The sequence below is a fragment of the Pecten maximus genome, chromosome 16, assembly GCF_902652985.1.
Source record: "Pecten maximus chromosome 16, xPecMax1.1, whole genome shotgun sequence".
In the NCBI taxonomy this organism is placed as follows: Eukaryota; Metazoa; Mollusca; class Bivalvia; order Pectinida; family Pectinidae; genus Pecten; species Pecten maximus.
Window position 1 is genome coordinate 14,509,150 of NC_047030.1, and position 17,031 is coordinate 14,526,180.

Consider the following 17,031-nt stretch of genomic DNA (forward strand, 5'->3'; position numbering starts at 1 on the left):
TATGCCGCTGAAAAGTGGGCGTGATTCTAATTGAAACTGACAGGTTTCAAACCCCGGTAGCTACGAAGGCTGAGTAAGTCTTTGTGGAGAGACTGAGAAGTCTCTCATGTAGCGTTTGGTGGTCGCTGAATAAGTGCCCATTAGTCGTGAGGTAGTGTGTTGTTGCGCTGTACGCGGCAGATGCACAAGGTTACAGTGCCGGGAGCACTCGTATTGCTGTGGGAAGCTGGTGCGCAAGTTTAACCACTACCAGGTTCCAGTGTCGGGAGCAATTGTATGGTTGGTGCGCTGAAGGAAGCTGGTGCGAGGTTCCACTGCCGGGAGCAATTGCATTGCTGTTGCGCAGGGCTGGATAAGCCAGTGCGCAAGGTAGACACTGGGAGCACTTGCATTACTACTGCGCTTCATAAGCTGGTGCGCAGGTAGCCGGTGCGCTGTGCAAGCACTTGTAATAGGCGTGCTTGATCTAGCATTGCCTGTTCCCGAGGTAGCCGGCGTGCATGATTGGTCATTGCCGGCGCGCACGACAGCCACGGCTGGTACCAGTGCATGGCGAGAGCACATGCGTTAGGCATTTGTGGGCGTCAATACCTACTATAGTTATATTTGTATGGTAGTTTTAGAGGTTCCGTGGCAAGCAGCACGGCCGTTTTATCTGTTCTTATATGTCACATATAGATTAATCATTTGTAAATATTGCCGATTATATTCCGATTGAGAGTAGATTAGACAAGTGCGCTTAAGGCACAGCGTATCCCAGAGGACACTTGGGACGGACCAGGTGCACGTTACAGTAACTATGAGTTCTAATGAAAAAATTAAGGAACAAAACAATGTTTTATATTATCGACATAACTTTGCATCAATATTACGTTTTAAAGTTGTTAACTATGAGACATTAATAAGAGACTTTTTATGTCGGATACTGTTTTACAATAATAAGAACATTTAATACAACCTGAAGTTCATACCTGTTCTGTACAATACTTGTGAATGACCGACAACATATTACATTGATCTGGCCTTTCTTTTTAACACAATAAGTACATGGTACTGATATGATTTATTGATAACTGTCAAACATCTAATGGACAACTGTACGGACACTAAACCAACAGATCAGTCAATGTTATACTCAATGGCTGTTTCTAAAGTTTTTGTAAACATTGTATAGGTACCATGTACGATTTATGCCGGTCTCTTTCAGCATAATAAAATATTAGTAGAATTATTCCCCTACCTCGATGAGTGACAAACAAATCTCCAACCCAAGGAGGTATGCTTTGTAGACTAAACCCAAGGCTCTGACCTTTAACCCGTTGCTCTGCCAAGGTTTAGAGGGTCAAGAATACCACCCTGAGGGTTGGAGATTTCTGTCATGTCCTCAACGTAGGGGGTGATTATTTTCCAACCATCATTCTATTTCATTTACACTAGATGGCAGAGATTTTATACTCTAGGGGGGTAACAGAGAAATCATACCCTAGGGGTGACAGAGAAATCATACCCTAGGGGTGACAGAGAAAGCATACCCTAGGGGGTGACAGAGAAATCATAGCCTAGGGGGTAACAGAGAAATCATACCCTAGGGGTGACAGAGAAAGCATACCCTAGGGGGTGACAGAGAAATCATACCCTAGGGGTGACATAGAAATCATACTCTAGGGGTGACAGAGAAATCATACCCTAGGGGTGACAGAGAAATCATAGCCTAGGGGGTGACAGAGAAGTCATAGCCTAGGGAGTGACAGAGAAATCATAGCCTAGGGGGTGACAGAGAAATCATAGCCTAGGGAGTGACAGAGAAATCATAGCCTAGGGGGTGACAGAGAAATCATAGCCTAGGGGGTGACAGAGAAGTCATACCCTAGGGAGTGACAGAGAAATCATAGCCTAGGGGGTGACAGAGAAATCATAGCCTAGGGGGTGACAGAGAAATCATACCCTAGGGGGTGACAGAAATCATACCCTAGGGGTGACAGAGAAATCATAGCCTAGGATGTGACAGAGAAGTCATAGCCTAGGGAGTGACAGAGAAATCATAGCCTAGGGGGTGACAGAGAAGTCATAGCCTAGGGAGTGACAGAGAAATCATAGCCTAGGAGGTGACAGAGAAGTCATACCCTAGGGAGTGACAGAGAAATCATAGCCTAGGGGGTGACAGAGAAATCATACCCTAGGGGGTGACAGAAATCATACCCTAGGGGTGACAGAGAAATCATAGCCTAGGAGGTGACAGAGAAGTCATAGCCTAGGGAGTGACAGAGAAATCATAGCCTAGGGGGTGACAGAGAAGTCATAGCCTAGGGAGTGACAGAGAAATCATAGCCTAGGGGGTGACAGAGAAATCATAGCCTAGGGAGTGACAGAGAAATCATAGCCTAGGGAGTGACAGAGAAATCATAGCCTAGGGGGTGACAGAGAAGTCATAGCCTAGGGAGTGACAGAGAAATCATAGCCTAGGGGGTAACAGAGAAGTCATAGCCTAGGGAGTGACAGAGAAATCATAGCCTAGGGGGTGACAGAGAAATCATACCCTAGGGGGTGACAGAGAAGTCATAGCCTAGGGAGTGACAGAGAAATCATAGCCTAGGGGGTGACAGAGAAGTCATAGCCTAGGGAGTGACAGAGAAATCATAGCCTAGGGGGTGACAGAGAAGTCATAGCCTAGGGAGTGACAGAGAAATCATAGCCTAGGGGGTGACAGAGAAATCATACCCTAGGGGGTGACAGAAGTCATAGCCTAGGGGGTGACAGAGAAATCATACCCTAGGGGGTGACAGAGAAATCATTAGATATACCTGAGAGGGTCACAGAGAAATCCAAGAGGAGATAAATCTGTAAATGATGGGAGAAAGGTGAATCAGGGAATGTCTTACATGGAATGATAATCTTACATGGGCCTGTTCTGTTGATAGGGATATCAGTGTAAGAGTTTGGCTGGTCAGCATGAGGCTTGCCAACATGAGAGATGAAATATCACTGTCCACGATATAGGCTCCCTTTGATTATGTTTCTCACATACTGTGCTTAAAAATCTTTGTATCTTTGTGAATCGCGCTATTCTGAAAAGGTGCATCAAAATTGATGATTTTATTGGTGTGGGTACGCTACATAAAATGAGGGCGTTATGCTATTGTAAGTGGCGTCATAGCGTGTGCCAGTTGTCGTTCCTGTAAGACTGATTTATTCTATCCCTAGCAACCAGAGTATGAGAGAAAATGTCTATTCACTCTAAATGGGATGACATTTGATACAAACTGAAGTCAATCAAGCTGAACATAACTGTGGCAGGTTCTAGTTGTACAAAGGAATAAGCCACATTTTAGGTTTGCACTTAAAAGAAATTTCATTTTCATTTTTAACTAGAAAGTTGAAGGTGGAAAGGTCAATTCTGGATGGAAAAAGAACATTGGCCTTACAGGTAAGTTACCTGGTACTTTGATGAAAACTTGTATGTGTATACAGGGTTTCATCTACGGTATTTAACTTTTACGGTAAATGTAACATGTAGTAATATCTCACATGTCCCTCTTCTCACAGTCCAGCTGATGGTAATTTGTAGAGAAGCTTCAGAATCTGAAATGTGTGTTTGGATGGCAATACAAGGGATGATTGATATGTCGTGAGCCTTGTATTTAAGGAGATCCTCAAGTATGGCCATGTACCTAAGGACTGGTCTCATTTGGTTAGTTAATATCGACAAGGTAGCACTTTAAAGTAAACAAAACACAAGAGGCTTTTGCAAAATGGACAAAATTGGTTAGGGTTAGGGTAAGGGTAAGGGTGAGAGAGTCTGTCATTGCCATGGCTGCTATTCACGATTGCAGCTTTAAATTGATTGAGCATCCACCTTATTCACCTGATCTCGCTCCATCAGACTTTCATCTATTTCCAAAACTGAAAACAGCTATTTCAGGCACCCTTACCCTAACCCTAACATGTAGTGGATGACTTTCTGAACAGCCAAGAATTGTGGCACTGACGCCCTTAAACACCTGGCAAAAGTGTATAGATACTGAAAGGGATTATGTTGAAAATCAATACAATATGTAAAAATATGTAAAATTCAAAACCTTCAATATAAGGCTTGCAATATATCAATCAGCCCTCATAAGTATTTGCCAGGATTGGATACAAAAACAAATGTACTTAGATACAAATTAAACTCAACCACTAGCTAAACAGGAAAAACTTTAACATTGTAAAATTTAACAACAGTCCAGTTATACTAATTAACAGTAATTAGTGAAAGAAATTCAGAATCTGAAATGTGTGTTGGGATGACTACCCATAGATATAAGTATATTCAAAATACATGAACTTAGAGAGAAACTATAAGCTCAACTCCCAGCTAAACAGCAAAACTTTTACATTCATTTGATATTACCCCATTAGCAAAGTCCATATAATCATAATGAAAATCATGTGCTGCGACACCCTTGCTTAAATATATATATATCAACTAGTATAAACATGTTTAGTGATAATTTTGTAATTTTTTGGTAATTAATGAACAACTTTAGTTTGTAACATAAATGATGCTGCTATCGACAGAAAAGCAAAAAAATATGTCTTACTCTGATTCCATCTCACATGAGACAAATATCATACTGAGTAAATTCAACTGGAGGTAAAAATATATTTCTATGAAAGGGAAGGGAAGGGGGATAAAGGGAAAACTGTTCCCTTTATACAGTATGCTCTATAAGATGTTTCATTCTTCATTCATTACGGTAATATTGACTTTCCTCAGGAACTAGCATGCTCAATGTTTGCCATTTTTCTTCTCTCCTGTTAAATGTTTTTTTGATGTATTTTTCTCTCTCCTGTTAAATGTTTTTGATGTATTTTTCTCTCTCCTGTTAAATGTTTTTGGATGTATTTTTCTCTCTCCTGTTCTTCATATCACAGTCTCAACATAATCACACACCTCACTGACCAGGCGCTAACTTGACTTGACCTTTGAGGGCGAAGACCTCGGAGACATAAAGTTGTCCATTGCTGTATCTGTACCCAGGAACTTGTAAACAGGCAATAAAACACTCTGGGGGAAAATTCTGAAATGAAAAGGAAAGACATATATATCTTATTTACAAAAGATTATTTTTATCACCATGTACAGTACATTTCCTATGTATATACCTCTTTTCAATTTCCTGTATCTATATACCAAACTTATTTCCACCTCAAAATATTCAAAGTATGGAAATCTGTATAAGAATAAACTGTTACTGACAGTCTAATCAGTGTCTAATCAGGTCATGACAATCAAACTATTATGGATAATCCTGAAAATTTTCACTTATTTGTTGAAATGAAAACCAAAGAAAACACAACCCTGTTCCCATTGATAGGACTGTTTAACCATATGTGTCACAATACTGAGCCACACATTACAAGACTGATAATCCAACCCTCCACAACTCAGCAACATTAGTGACTTCTAATGTACAGAAAATCTCAACTGGCCCCTGTGGTACTTTATTGACCCACAAGATGCAAGGCTGACCTCTGTGGTACATTATTGACCCCTAAGATACAAGGCTGACCTGTGGTACATTATTGAACCCACAAGATACAAGGCTGACCTCTGTGTTACATATTGACCCCTAGATACAAGGCTGACCTCTGTGGTACATTATTGACCCACAAGATACAAGGCTGACCTCTGTGGTACATTATTGACCACAAGATACAAGGCTGCCTTTGTGGTACATTATTGACCCACAAGATACAAGGCTGACCTCTGTGGTACATTATTGACCCACAAGATACAAGGCTGGCCTCTGTGGTACATTATTGACCCACAAGATACAAGGCTGACCTCTGTGGTACATTATTGACCCACAAGATACAAGGCTGACCTCTGTGGTACATTATTGACCCACTAAGATACAAGGCTGACCTCTGTGGTACATTATTGACCCACAAGATACAAGGCTGACCTCTGTGGTACATTATTGACCCCTAAGATACAAGGCTGGCCTCTGTGGTACATTATTGACCCACAAGATACAAGGCTGACCTCTGTGGTACATTATTGACCCCTAAGATACAAGGCTGACCTCTGTGGTACATTATTGACCCACAAGATACAAGGCTGGCCTCTGTGGTACATTATTGACCCCTAAGATACAAGGCTGACCTCTGTGGTACATTATTGACCCCTAAGATACAAGGCTGACCTCTGTGGTACATTATTGACCCACAAGATACAAGGCTGACCTCTGTGGTACATTATTGACCCCTAAGATACAAGGCTGACCTCTGTGGTACATTATTGACCCACAAGATACAAGGCTTGCCTCTGTGGTACATTATTGACCCCTAAGATACAAGGCTGACCTCTGTGGTACATAATTGACCAACAAGATACAAGGCTGACCTCTGTGGTACATTATTGACCCACAAGATACAAGGCTGGCCTCTGTGGTACATTATTGACCCACAAGATACAAGGCTTGCCTCTGTGGTACATTATTGACCCCTAAGATACAAGGCTGACCTCTGTGGTACATAATTGACCCACAAGATACAAGGCTGACCTCTGTGGTACATAATTGACCCACAAGATACAAGGCTGGCCTCTGTGGTACATTATTGACCCACAAGATACAAGGCTTGCCTCTGTGGTACATTATTGACCCACAAGATACAAGGCTGACCTCTGTGGTACATAATTGACCCACAAGATACAAGGCTGGCCTCTGTGGTACATTATTGACCCACAAGATACAAGGCTGGCCTCTGTGGTACATTATTGACCCACAAGATACAAGGCTGGCCTCTGTGTTACATTATTGACCCACAAGATACAAGGCTAGCCTCTGTGGTACATTATTGACCCACAAGGTACAAGACTTGCCTCTGTGGTACATTATTGACCTACAAGATACAAGGCTGGCCTCTGTGGTACATTATTGACCCACAAGATACAAGGCTTGCCTCTGTGGTACATTATTGACCTACAAGATACAAGGCTGGCCTCTGTGGTACATTATTGACCCCTAAGATACAAGGCTGACCTTTGTGGTACATTATTGACCCACAAGATACAAGGCTGACCTCTGTGGTACATTATTGACACCTAAGGTCACAGGACTAACCTCTGAGCTAGGATGATGATATACATGATCCGTGGCATAATGATGTATGATGTGTTAGTAAGTATGGCTTGTACAGTCCGCTCCGCTACATATGTCTCAGATAAGGAAGGAATCAGTCTAGGAAATCTGTAAGGAAAGGACAGACACATATGTCTCTGAACATTCAGTTACGTAATGCAGAAGTATTTGAGTGAAATATTTCATCTGGACAAATGTTCCGAACATTTTTTTCACAAATTTGAACAATAACTTCACAGATCTGTGCATACAAGTCACATGACACAGGTACACAGGGTTTAGATAATTATAAGCTCAGCATAAAAAATTCTCTGATTTAACAACTTTTAGAATGTCTTTCATGGGAAATTATATAAGAAAAATTTGAAATAAGATTTAGAGCTGAAATTCCACATACTTAGGTATGATACATATATAAATTTTTATTTCACTACAGTTTGGAAACACATTATGTCAAGCATGCTGGGTATTGCTAAAGAAATACATGACCTCTACCTGCCCCCATTAAACGTAATATGTGACCTTGACCCAAAAACCCTGAAACTCGATCTTGATCTGTAGCTACTCATTCTGAAGCTACATGCAATCTTTCACCAACATACCTTAAAGCATGGCTTAGAAAAGTGCGGAAAATGTGGACTGGCGGACAGAAGGACGGGGAGGAAACATTCAGCCCCCCCCCCCCCCCCCCAGTTTCACCTGTAGCGGACTTACAATTTGAATCACTCTTGTTTGCTCTGAAGGAAGTGTGCGAGGGGTCTTAGTGTGGAAGGAAGCCAGAGAAAAGCAATGTGATGGGCATATTACCTCCATACCTTCTCATGTCCGATCGGGGAATAAAACCTAATGTTATACATACCTGAGCTTCATTGATGAGAACATGTCGTTAGTCACCAGGTATGGATGTATAGATGTGATAAAGATGTTTGAGTACTCCTCAATCTCCCAGTAGAGGGCCTCTGAAAGCCCAGTTGTGGAAAACTTGGAGCTGCAGTAGTCCGACAGGCCAGCCATACTCATCATACTTAATACAGAACTCATTGTTACAATGTGGCCCTTACCTCTGTCTATCATATCTGGTAGGAATGCTTTGAGTGTCTGAAAAACACAAATAACACCAGATATCACTTATATTCTCACACATCATCTGGTAAAAACTTAATTTCAATACATGAAAATTGACATATTGGTTCAACATCTGATATAAGTTTTAAATGCATCCCAAATAAATATGTAGTTTGAAAATCATAACTAAAATACATCATATACATATATATATCTATATCTCAATTGACTCTATGTTTAAATGTGCTACTGCAATAAATATATCTGAATTACAGTACCATATTTCAATCTGTACTATGCCCAGGGTGCCAACACAAACTTTGAATCAGCATTTTTATTGAAATGCCATGGACAGGGCTTGTTTGTTTGTTTTGGTTTAACGTCCTATTAACAGCCAGGGTCATTTAAGGACGTGCCAGGTTTTGGAAGTGGAGGTAAGCCGGAGTACCAGAAGAAAAACCACCGACCTCTGCCAGTACCTGGCAACTACCCACATAGGTTTCGAACTCGCAACCCAGAAGGTGGAGGGCTAGTGATAAAGTATTGAAATACCTTGACCACTCGTCGCCCCCCCCCCCCATGGATAGGGATGGGCCTATTACCAAACATGGGCTTACTGTGAGATAAATATCAGGTCAATACAATATTGAGTACCATGTCAAGGTATGATCATCAGAGTAGCAACATCAGAAATTTGCTAGGGACTGTCTGCAGAACATGGGAACATTACAAATTGTTAATGAAGTTTATTTTTCCTAATGAATCACCAAAATCTCAAAATTTTTATCTCTTTTTTATGTGATAACATGAAATTCAGGAATTCATTTCCATCCTTATTTTAGTTTTGCTGCACAAAAAAAAATCCCAATTATCTCCAGGTGGCAATTCCCCAAAATAGTCAGAAAACACACACACACACCATTCCAGGGAGCCAGATGGGCAGGAAAAAGACGGAGTCTATTCAAGGGAGCCAGACAGACAGGAAAAACATGGAGTCTATTCAAGGGAGCCAGACAGACAGGAAAAACATGGGGTCTATTCCAGGGAGCCAGACAGACAGGAAAAACATGAGGTCTATTCCAGGGGGCCAGACAGACAGGAAAAACATGGAGTCTATTCCAGGGAGCCAGACAGACAGGAAAAAGATGGAGTCTATTCAAGGGAGCCAGACAGACAGGAAAAACATGGAGTCTATTCCAGGGAGCCAGACAGACAGAAAAACATGGAGTCTATTCCAGGGAGCCAGACAGACAGGAAAAACATGGAGTCTATTCCAGGGAGCCAGACAGACAGGAAAAAGACGGAGTCTATTCCAGGGAGCCAGATGGGAAGGAAAAAGACAGAGTTTATTCAAGGGAGCCATATGGCCAGGAAAAACATGGAGTCTATTCAAGGGAGCCAGATGGGCAGGAAAAAGACGGAGTCTATTCAAGGGAGCCAGATGGCCAGGAAAGACATGGAGTCTATCCCAGGGAGCCAGACAGACAGGAAAAACATGAGGTCTATTCCAGGGGGCCAGACAGACAGGAAAAACATGGAGTCTATTCCAGGGAGCCAGACAGACAGGAAAAAGATGGAGTCTATTCAAGGGAGCCAGACAGACAGGAAAAACATGGAGTCTATTCCAGGGAGCCAGACAGACAGGAAAAACATGGAGTCTATTCCAGGGAGCCAGACAGACAGGAAAAAGAAGGAGTCTATTCCAGGGGGCCAGATGGGCAGGAAAAACATGGAGTCTATTCCAGGGAGCCAGATGGGCAGGAAAAACATGGAGTCTATTCAAGGGAGCCAGATGGGCAGGAAAAACATGGAGTCTATTCAAGGGAGCCAGACAGACAGGAAAAACATGGAGTCTATTCCAGGGAGCCAGACAGACAGGAAAAAGAAGGAGTCTATTCCAGGGAGCCAGATGACCAGGAAAAAGAAGGAGTCTATTCCAGGGAGCCAGATGGGCAGGAAAAACATGGAGTCTATTCAAGGAAGCCAGACAGACAGGAAAAACATGGAGTCTATTCCAGGGAGCTAGACAGACAGGAAAAACATGGAGTACATTTCAGGGAGCCAGGCAAACAGGAAAAACATGGAGTCTATTCCAGGGGGCCAGATGACCAGGAAAAAGAGGGAGTCTATTCCAGAGAGCCAGATGGGCAGGAAAAACATGGAATCTATTCCAGGGAGCCATATGGGCAGGAAAAACATGGAGCTTATTCACGGGAGCCAGATGGCCAGGAAAGACATGGAGTCTATTCAAGGGAGCCAGATGGGCAGGAAAAAGAAGGAGTCTATTCCAGGGAGCCAGATGGGCAGGAAAAAGAAGGAGTCTATTCAAGGGAGCCAGATGGGCAGGAAAAAGAAGGAGTCTATTCAAGGGAGCCAGATGGGCAGGACCTAATTAAGTGAGTAAACAACCGAAGGTTTGATATACTTCTATCTACTAACCCATATGTGAGCCAGGCTGTTGACAGCAAATGTAGCGTCCAACTCCTCATCAATGCTGTCCACAATTTTGCGTCCTGTCACCATTCCTGCATTATTGACCAGAATTGACACAGGGCCTATGGTGTCTTTGATCTCCTGTGCCTGAAATACAATAAGAGTTTTGTAAAAGTTGAGGAAATTTATAAACTTTATTGAGTAGATTGTATGGTGACTGTCTATTTACAAGTTATCACTGTTTTGTTCGATATACCGGCTGTTTATACTATTCGGAACTCCTTAGTCATTTGACAGTGAAACTATTCCGAGTACAGGTAATTTGCCGCGAATATTGCACATGCGGAATGCCGTGGTTGTCTATATAAGCCAGTACACCTGTGTAGTTCGTCAGTCAGATGGAAAGTCTTTATAAAAATCCAAGAGGGTCAACTTGTAGACCATTTTGTTTTCCTGATAAAAACTAGAACTGTCGCCAGAATGGCTGACTTATACCCCCGCAATCTGCACGAGTCAATGCTATTAATACGAGGCTAACTAAGATAACCCAGTAATATAGTGACCAGTTGTCATAGCAACCATAATTTTGAGAAAAAAAAAGTGACATGCACATCTACACATGGTCCTCCATATTTGTGTGAAGTTTCATTGAAATCGGCCCTTCGGTTAAGGAGGTTTTGTCCGGACAAACTGAAAGTTATGGTTCTCATCAGAAAACCTGTTTATAGTGACCAGTTGCCATAGCAACCATAATTTTGAGAAAAAGAAAGTGGCATGCACATCTACACATGGTCCTCCATATTTGTGTGAAGTTTCATTGAAATCGGCCCTTCGGTTAAGGAGGAGTTGTCCGGACAAACTGAAAGTTATGGTTCTTATCAGAAAACCTGTTTATAGTGACCAGTTGCCATAGCAACCATAATTTTGAGAAAAAGAAAGTGGCATGCACATCTACACATGGTCCTCCATATTTGTGTGTAGTTTCATTGAAATCGGCCCTTCGGTTAAGGAGGAGTTGTCCGGACAAACTGAAAGTTATGGTTCTTATCAGAAAACCTGTTTATAGTGACCAGTTGCCATAGCAAACATAATTTTGAGAAAAAGAAAGTGGCATGCACATCTACACATGATCATTAATATGTGTGTGAAGTTTCATTGGAATTGGCCAATTGGTTTAGGAGGAGTTGTCCTGACAAAATGTGTCTACAGACAGATGGACGGACGGACGGACGGACAACCTGATTCCAGTATAATAAAACAGACACAACTAGGGATAGATGAGACTTACATGTTAAATTATATTAAGCATACAAATCAAACACTATTTACACTGATATAGAAAATTAGACATTTAGTATTTGGCTAACAACAGAGAGTGGCCAAAGTAATGATACTTAACACAAAAAATATAGATGTACAGCTAATATATTATCTAGTTACAATATACTCAGTAATTCTTATATGTATCTGTACTACTGTAATTTTAGAATTAGAATCTGATTTCCATACTCCAGTCCAGCATGCATGGGATTTAGTTACATATATCTTTATACTTCTTCATTAGGATGTTTTTAATATCCTTTTTCTTTTAATTTTAACACATTTTACCTTTGCATATATCTGTTCTCGGACTCCTACATCACAGGACATGCAAGAACATTCGATTCCGAGGCTTCGCACATCAGCAGCTGTTGACTCCAGATGTGCCAGATTTCGACCCCACAACACAATCTGATTAACAAAAAATCCTTTCTTTAAAATGTTATTTATATTTCTTAAAGATTTGGTGTAAATACTATGAACTACTAACAAGATTGTAGGTGTGATCATGCAGTTTATTTACATGTATATCTATAAAAGAAAATAATTATAAATGATGCACAGTTTTCTCATGCATAAAATAAGAACTCAAATGTTTCTATGTTCCCATCCCTCATATGCATATTTTAACTTATAAATGTACACGTAAACATCTGATTTCCACATTTTTTTTGTTTGGCAATGTATACTATGTTAAACAATTGTGGCAGAATGGCATCTCATTTTTAGTTCTCTGGGGCTATTTATAGCCCCGAGAACTATAGCCATCAGTCGAAAAATGTGCTGCTTTGCACCTTGTAAACAGATTTTTAGTCTAACTGTGCATTCATGGCTGTATGTTGTGATGCCAGATAATAGGTATTGTGAAGTTGTTGAGTTGATAACAATAAGAATATTCGATATCAACTGGAATTCTTTAATTTAAGAAAATTTAATTTTTAATGTCTATATTTAGTAACAACAGTGAAGCACATGTATACCAGTGTATGTACATGTATAAGCTATACCTCCTACTAGGCACCGTCTCAACACAATTAGAAGCGTAGGCAGTGCACCACCTCAAATAGGGATCGTTTTTACTGTTGTTCCTCTCTATCTGATTCTTTTCTATAAAACTAGTAAATATGAACGTATTTTGAATAATTTTAATTCCCTCAAATGTAAATATGCAGATATTCAAAATGTCCATTATAACCATAGTTTATAACGTACAAACATTGACAACATTAACATCATTCGGACGACGACAACTATAGAAATAAAAATAATCATAAATGGAATGAGGTTATAGGACTCTTGTTTGTCATCGGAAAGTTAAACGTAAAAATATAGCGGGCACATAATTCACAAGATAAGTACTGCGATACATCATAATAACCTTGTTAGCAATTGTTCAAAATAGATCATTCATCAGTAATCATGATCAATTATTGATTTTCTTCAGTTATCGATTTTTGATTGATGATAAAATTTAAGCAGTTATTCGGTTACAGATTGATTGATAGTCAGTTGATTGTTGATTTACGGTTGCCGACTGAGCAGAAAGTTTGAAATTTTAGCTGAGAAAGTCGTAAGAGCTGCTCTGTAAAAGATCGTTTGCAGTTGGTTCTGACAAAAAAATTACAATTACCAAATGCAAGAAAATTGACATCAATAATAATAATACCGGTACCATGCCGGGCCCAGAGAACTACGTGGCCCTTGGTCTCTTGTTAAACCAAGATCATGATCAGTTTAGTTGGTATGTCATATACATATATGTAGGTAGAACATTTACAATGTAACTACACACCCATATACACACACACATTAATTTTCACATTTTCTCCATGCATGCTTATGTCCATGACATTATACTGTAAGAGTGATTTATAACCAAATTAGTGCTTTAGCTGTATAGATTACAAGCATATATATATGGTACATGTAGACATTTACAATAGACATAAATAATCTCTATGTGGTAGGATCTAGTTATATGTTTACTGTTATACTTTTTAAGTGGTATTGGTATGAGCAGGGACAGTGTATGGAAAATGCCTGACTGGTGTTTTCCCAGCACTGTAGCTATAGGCTACAGGGCTACACTGAGCCCCGTTCGATTTGCACTCTTCTCATTCTAGAATATATCTTCCGGTCACTCGATTTGTAGCTCTTCTGCTTCTGGAAGATCTTCTACCTCTTCCGTCTCGAAGCTAGAAGATTTATCTTCCAAGATGGCGGCAACCATGTTTTAAGTGTGCGAGTGATGAGTTTCACTAGAGAAGGATTTATGACACATACATCCATATGTTTGTGTCATAGTGTTTGAGAAAACTTAAAAACTTGTTTGTTTTGGGTTATATTCTACCGGTTTACTCGTATTACATATAACGGAATACGATCTTCTTAGAAGGCTTCTCTTCTTAGAAGAGTGCAAATCGAACGGGGCTCTGGTGAGCTGGCTCCAAGGACACAGCTAGGATTGATTGGCATAGGCTAGGTAAGCCAGAGTTTCCTCTGACCTACTCCCAACAATTCCAGAGGCAAGAAACTTTTGACAGGGCAATGTAACAAAGTCGGCACAATAATGTCAGAAAAAGAAACCAGGTCTTTTTTCACTGGTTTGGGATGGGGCCTTTTGTGTCATTTTGGGAAGAAAATTGGTGAATTAGGAAAGTCAGGGGTAAAATGCAAACTTTGGGAATTTAATGGCTTAAATATAAAATCATTTTACTTCAGAATGGGTCCTGTTAACAGCCCCAAATTAAAAAAGCACTTTAAAAATCCATGTAAACAGCTGACCAGTGGCCTCCTATGTTATAGGAGTATAACTGGCCCTGGCACCAGACTGGCAAATAGATGTCTGGTGTAGGCTACACCTGACATTTAAATGTATCTGCCAGAATGTCCAATACTAGTTTCGACAGGGCTAGTACTCCTATAGCTATAGGTAGCACACTACAGTAGGACAGCCTGGCCATGGGCGATTTTTGTGTTAAGCAAATAACTTTTGTATTATGATATGCATAAAAAATGAAAAAATAAATGTACACTATAATTGGTATATTCATTTATTATGAAGTAGTACATACAGGCTTCACATTTGTTAAAACTAATTAAACAAGGATGGATAGTATTGCAGCAGCAATACAAAGTCCCCTGCCTTACCCAGGAGTGCAACTATTTATTTCCCATTTTTTAAACTACATGTTATACTGATCAAGTATACCAAGTTTCGTTAAAATCAGAGTAGTACTTTAGGATTGTCCGGACACACCTCAAGCAATGAGAAGCCGGCGGCCATTTTGAAAAATGTTTTATTTCGAAAAGAAAAATTGGGATGCACAACTACATGTTATACTGATCATGTATACCAAGTTTCATTAAAATCAGAGTAGTACTTTAGGAGGAGTTGTCCGGACAAGCCTCAACCAATGAGAAGCCGCCAGCCATTTTGAAAAATGAATTTTTGAAGAAAAAAAATGTGGGATGCACAACTACATGTTATACTGATCATGTATACCAAGTTTCATTAAAATCGGAGTAGTACTTTAGGAGGAGTTGTCCGGACAAGTCTCAACCAATGAGAAGTCGGCAGCCATTTTGAAAATTGGTTTTTGGAAAAAAAAAATGTGGGATGCACAACTACATGTTATACTGATCATGTATACCAAGTTTCATTAAAATCGGAGTAGTACTTTAGGAGGAGTTGTCCGGACAACTATTGCGTGACAGACAGACAGACAGACGGACAGACAGACAGACGGACGGACAGACGGACGGAGGGTAAACCTATAGTCCCCCCGTTTTTCAAACGGCAGGGGACTAATAAATTGGGCATTTTTACTGTACACTGCTACCTATAGTACAAGAGGTGGCTGTCATTCAGCATTTATTATCTGATATTGTGCCAATTATGTTACAAGGCATCGCACCAACATAAGTTTCTCGTTGTGTACTCCGATCCTCCGACATTGTTGAAGTGGAGTGTCGGAGCCAGAGAAAACTCAGGCTATATATAACTATGTGAAACAAGATTCGATGCCCATCATGTATCATGATCATGTATATACATGTATATATATATTTATCCCTGATAAAATGCTAGCAGCAATATACCTCTAGCAAGAGAGAACTTCTCTTAAGTTTGAGCGGCTGAGCATAAGACTAGTAAGCCAGCTGTCCCTCAATCTCTTCAGCAGAAATCATAAGCTCTGTTACATTGACGCCCATGTAGGGACTAGGGAATTATACTTAAGAGTTTCTTGTGAAAGCATCACTGTAAACCCTGGAAACTTCAAGGACAAGTTTTTCCCTAGAGGGAGATCAGAGGGATTAATATTTTAATTTAATTGTAACCCTGGTAAAATACTAGATGCAATATATATACCTCTTATCTGAATTAGAGAGAACTTCTCTTAAGCTTGATCAGTTGAGCGAAAGACCAGTAATAAGCCAGAGGTCTAGGGTGTGATCCCTAGTGGAGGTAGTAATTTAAATCTAATTAATAATATAATCATACTCCTTGTTACAAGTAATAATAAAGTAAAGGATAAGAAATAATTGTATTTGACACTTCACTTCTCTACAATTTTTTTTAATAATATGCGTGTTTAACTATTAGGTGATGAGGACACACACGAGATAATAGGTCAGTTTAACTGTCACACTCACGTGTTCTGGTTTGTATTTGGTTAGTTCCAATGCCAACTGTCGCCCAATTCCTCGACTTCCGCCAGTTATCAACACGACGTCATTTGAAATATCCTTCAGTTTTGCAGGATATAAACTAATAACCAGAGATTTACAACACAAAAATGGAATTTTTAAGACGAGAAAAGCAAGTTGCAAGAAATATCTATATGTATCTAACCGTTTGTTTACATCCTGTTCCGTCATGGTGAACTTTGAACTTTCGCGCTAACTTCACATTTATGACAAAAAATGCACTAAATTTGCAACTCACATGACCCGTGCCTTAGTAGTCTTTCGTAATTATTCCTGAATATTCTATGATACGTATAATATCGAATAGTCAATACTACGGTGCATTTTGATGTTGAAGTGGTACCGGTGTGGACGGAACGAAGCAAACTCGCCTTCC

General features: G+C 40.2%; 1 protein-coding gene across 1 annotated transcript; it reads right to left on the reverse strand.

Moving 5' to 3' along the window:
- Positions 1 to 4,181: 4,181 nt before the first annotated feature.
- LOC117314839 (short-chain dehydrogenase/reductase 3-like) lies at positions 4,182 to 17,019 on the reverse strand. Its single transcript, XM_033868947.1, has 6 exons — positions 16,602 to 17,019; positions 12,234 to 12,356; positions 10,632 to 10,772; positions 7,987 to 8,225; positions 7,110 to 7,235; positions 4,182 to 5,060 (listed from the first exon to the last, which is right to left on the reverse strand). Exons 1-6 carry the CDS (start codon positions 16,824 to 16,826, stop codon positions 4,949 to 4,951), a joined length of 966 nt encoding a protein of 321 aa, XP_033724838.1. The 5' UTR covers positions 16,827 to 17,019; the 3' UTR covers positions 4,182 to 4,948.
- Positions 17,020 to 17,031: the final 12 nt, after the last annotated feature.

What these genes read in the sequence shown, in the direction of transcription:
- LOC117314839 (XM_033868947.1), bottom strand. Translation starts at nt 16,826, where the DNA reads ATGACGGAACAGGATGTAAACAAACGGTTAGATACATATAGATATTTC. An exon ending in CCAAATACAAACCAGAACAC is followed by an intron (nt 12,357 to 16,601) that starts GTGAGTGTGACA and finishes TTTGTTAATCAG; the next exon opens with ATTGTGTTGTGGGGTCGAAA. An exon ending in ATCATCATCCTAGCTCAGAG is followed by an intron (nt 5,061 to 7,109) that starts GTTAGTCCTGTG and finishes TTTTCATTTCAG; the next exon opens with AATTTTCCCCCAGAGTGTTT.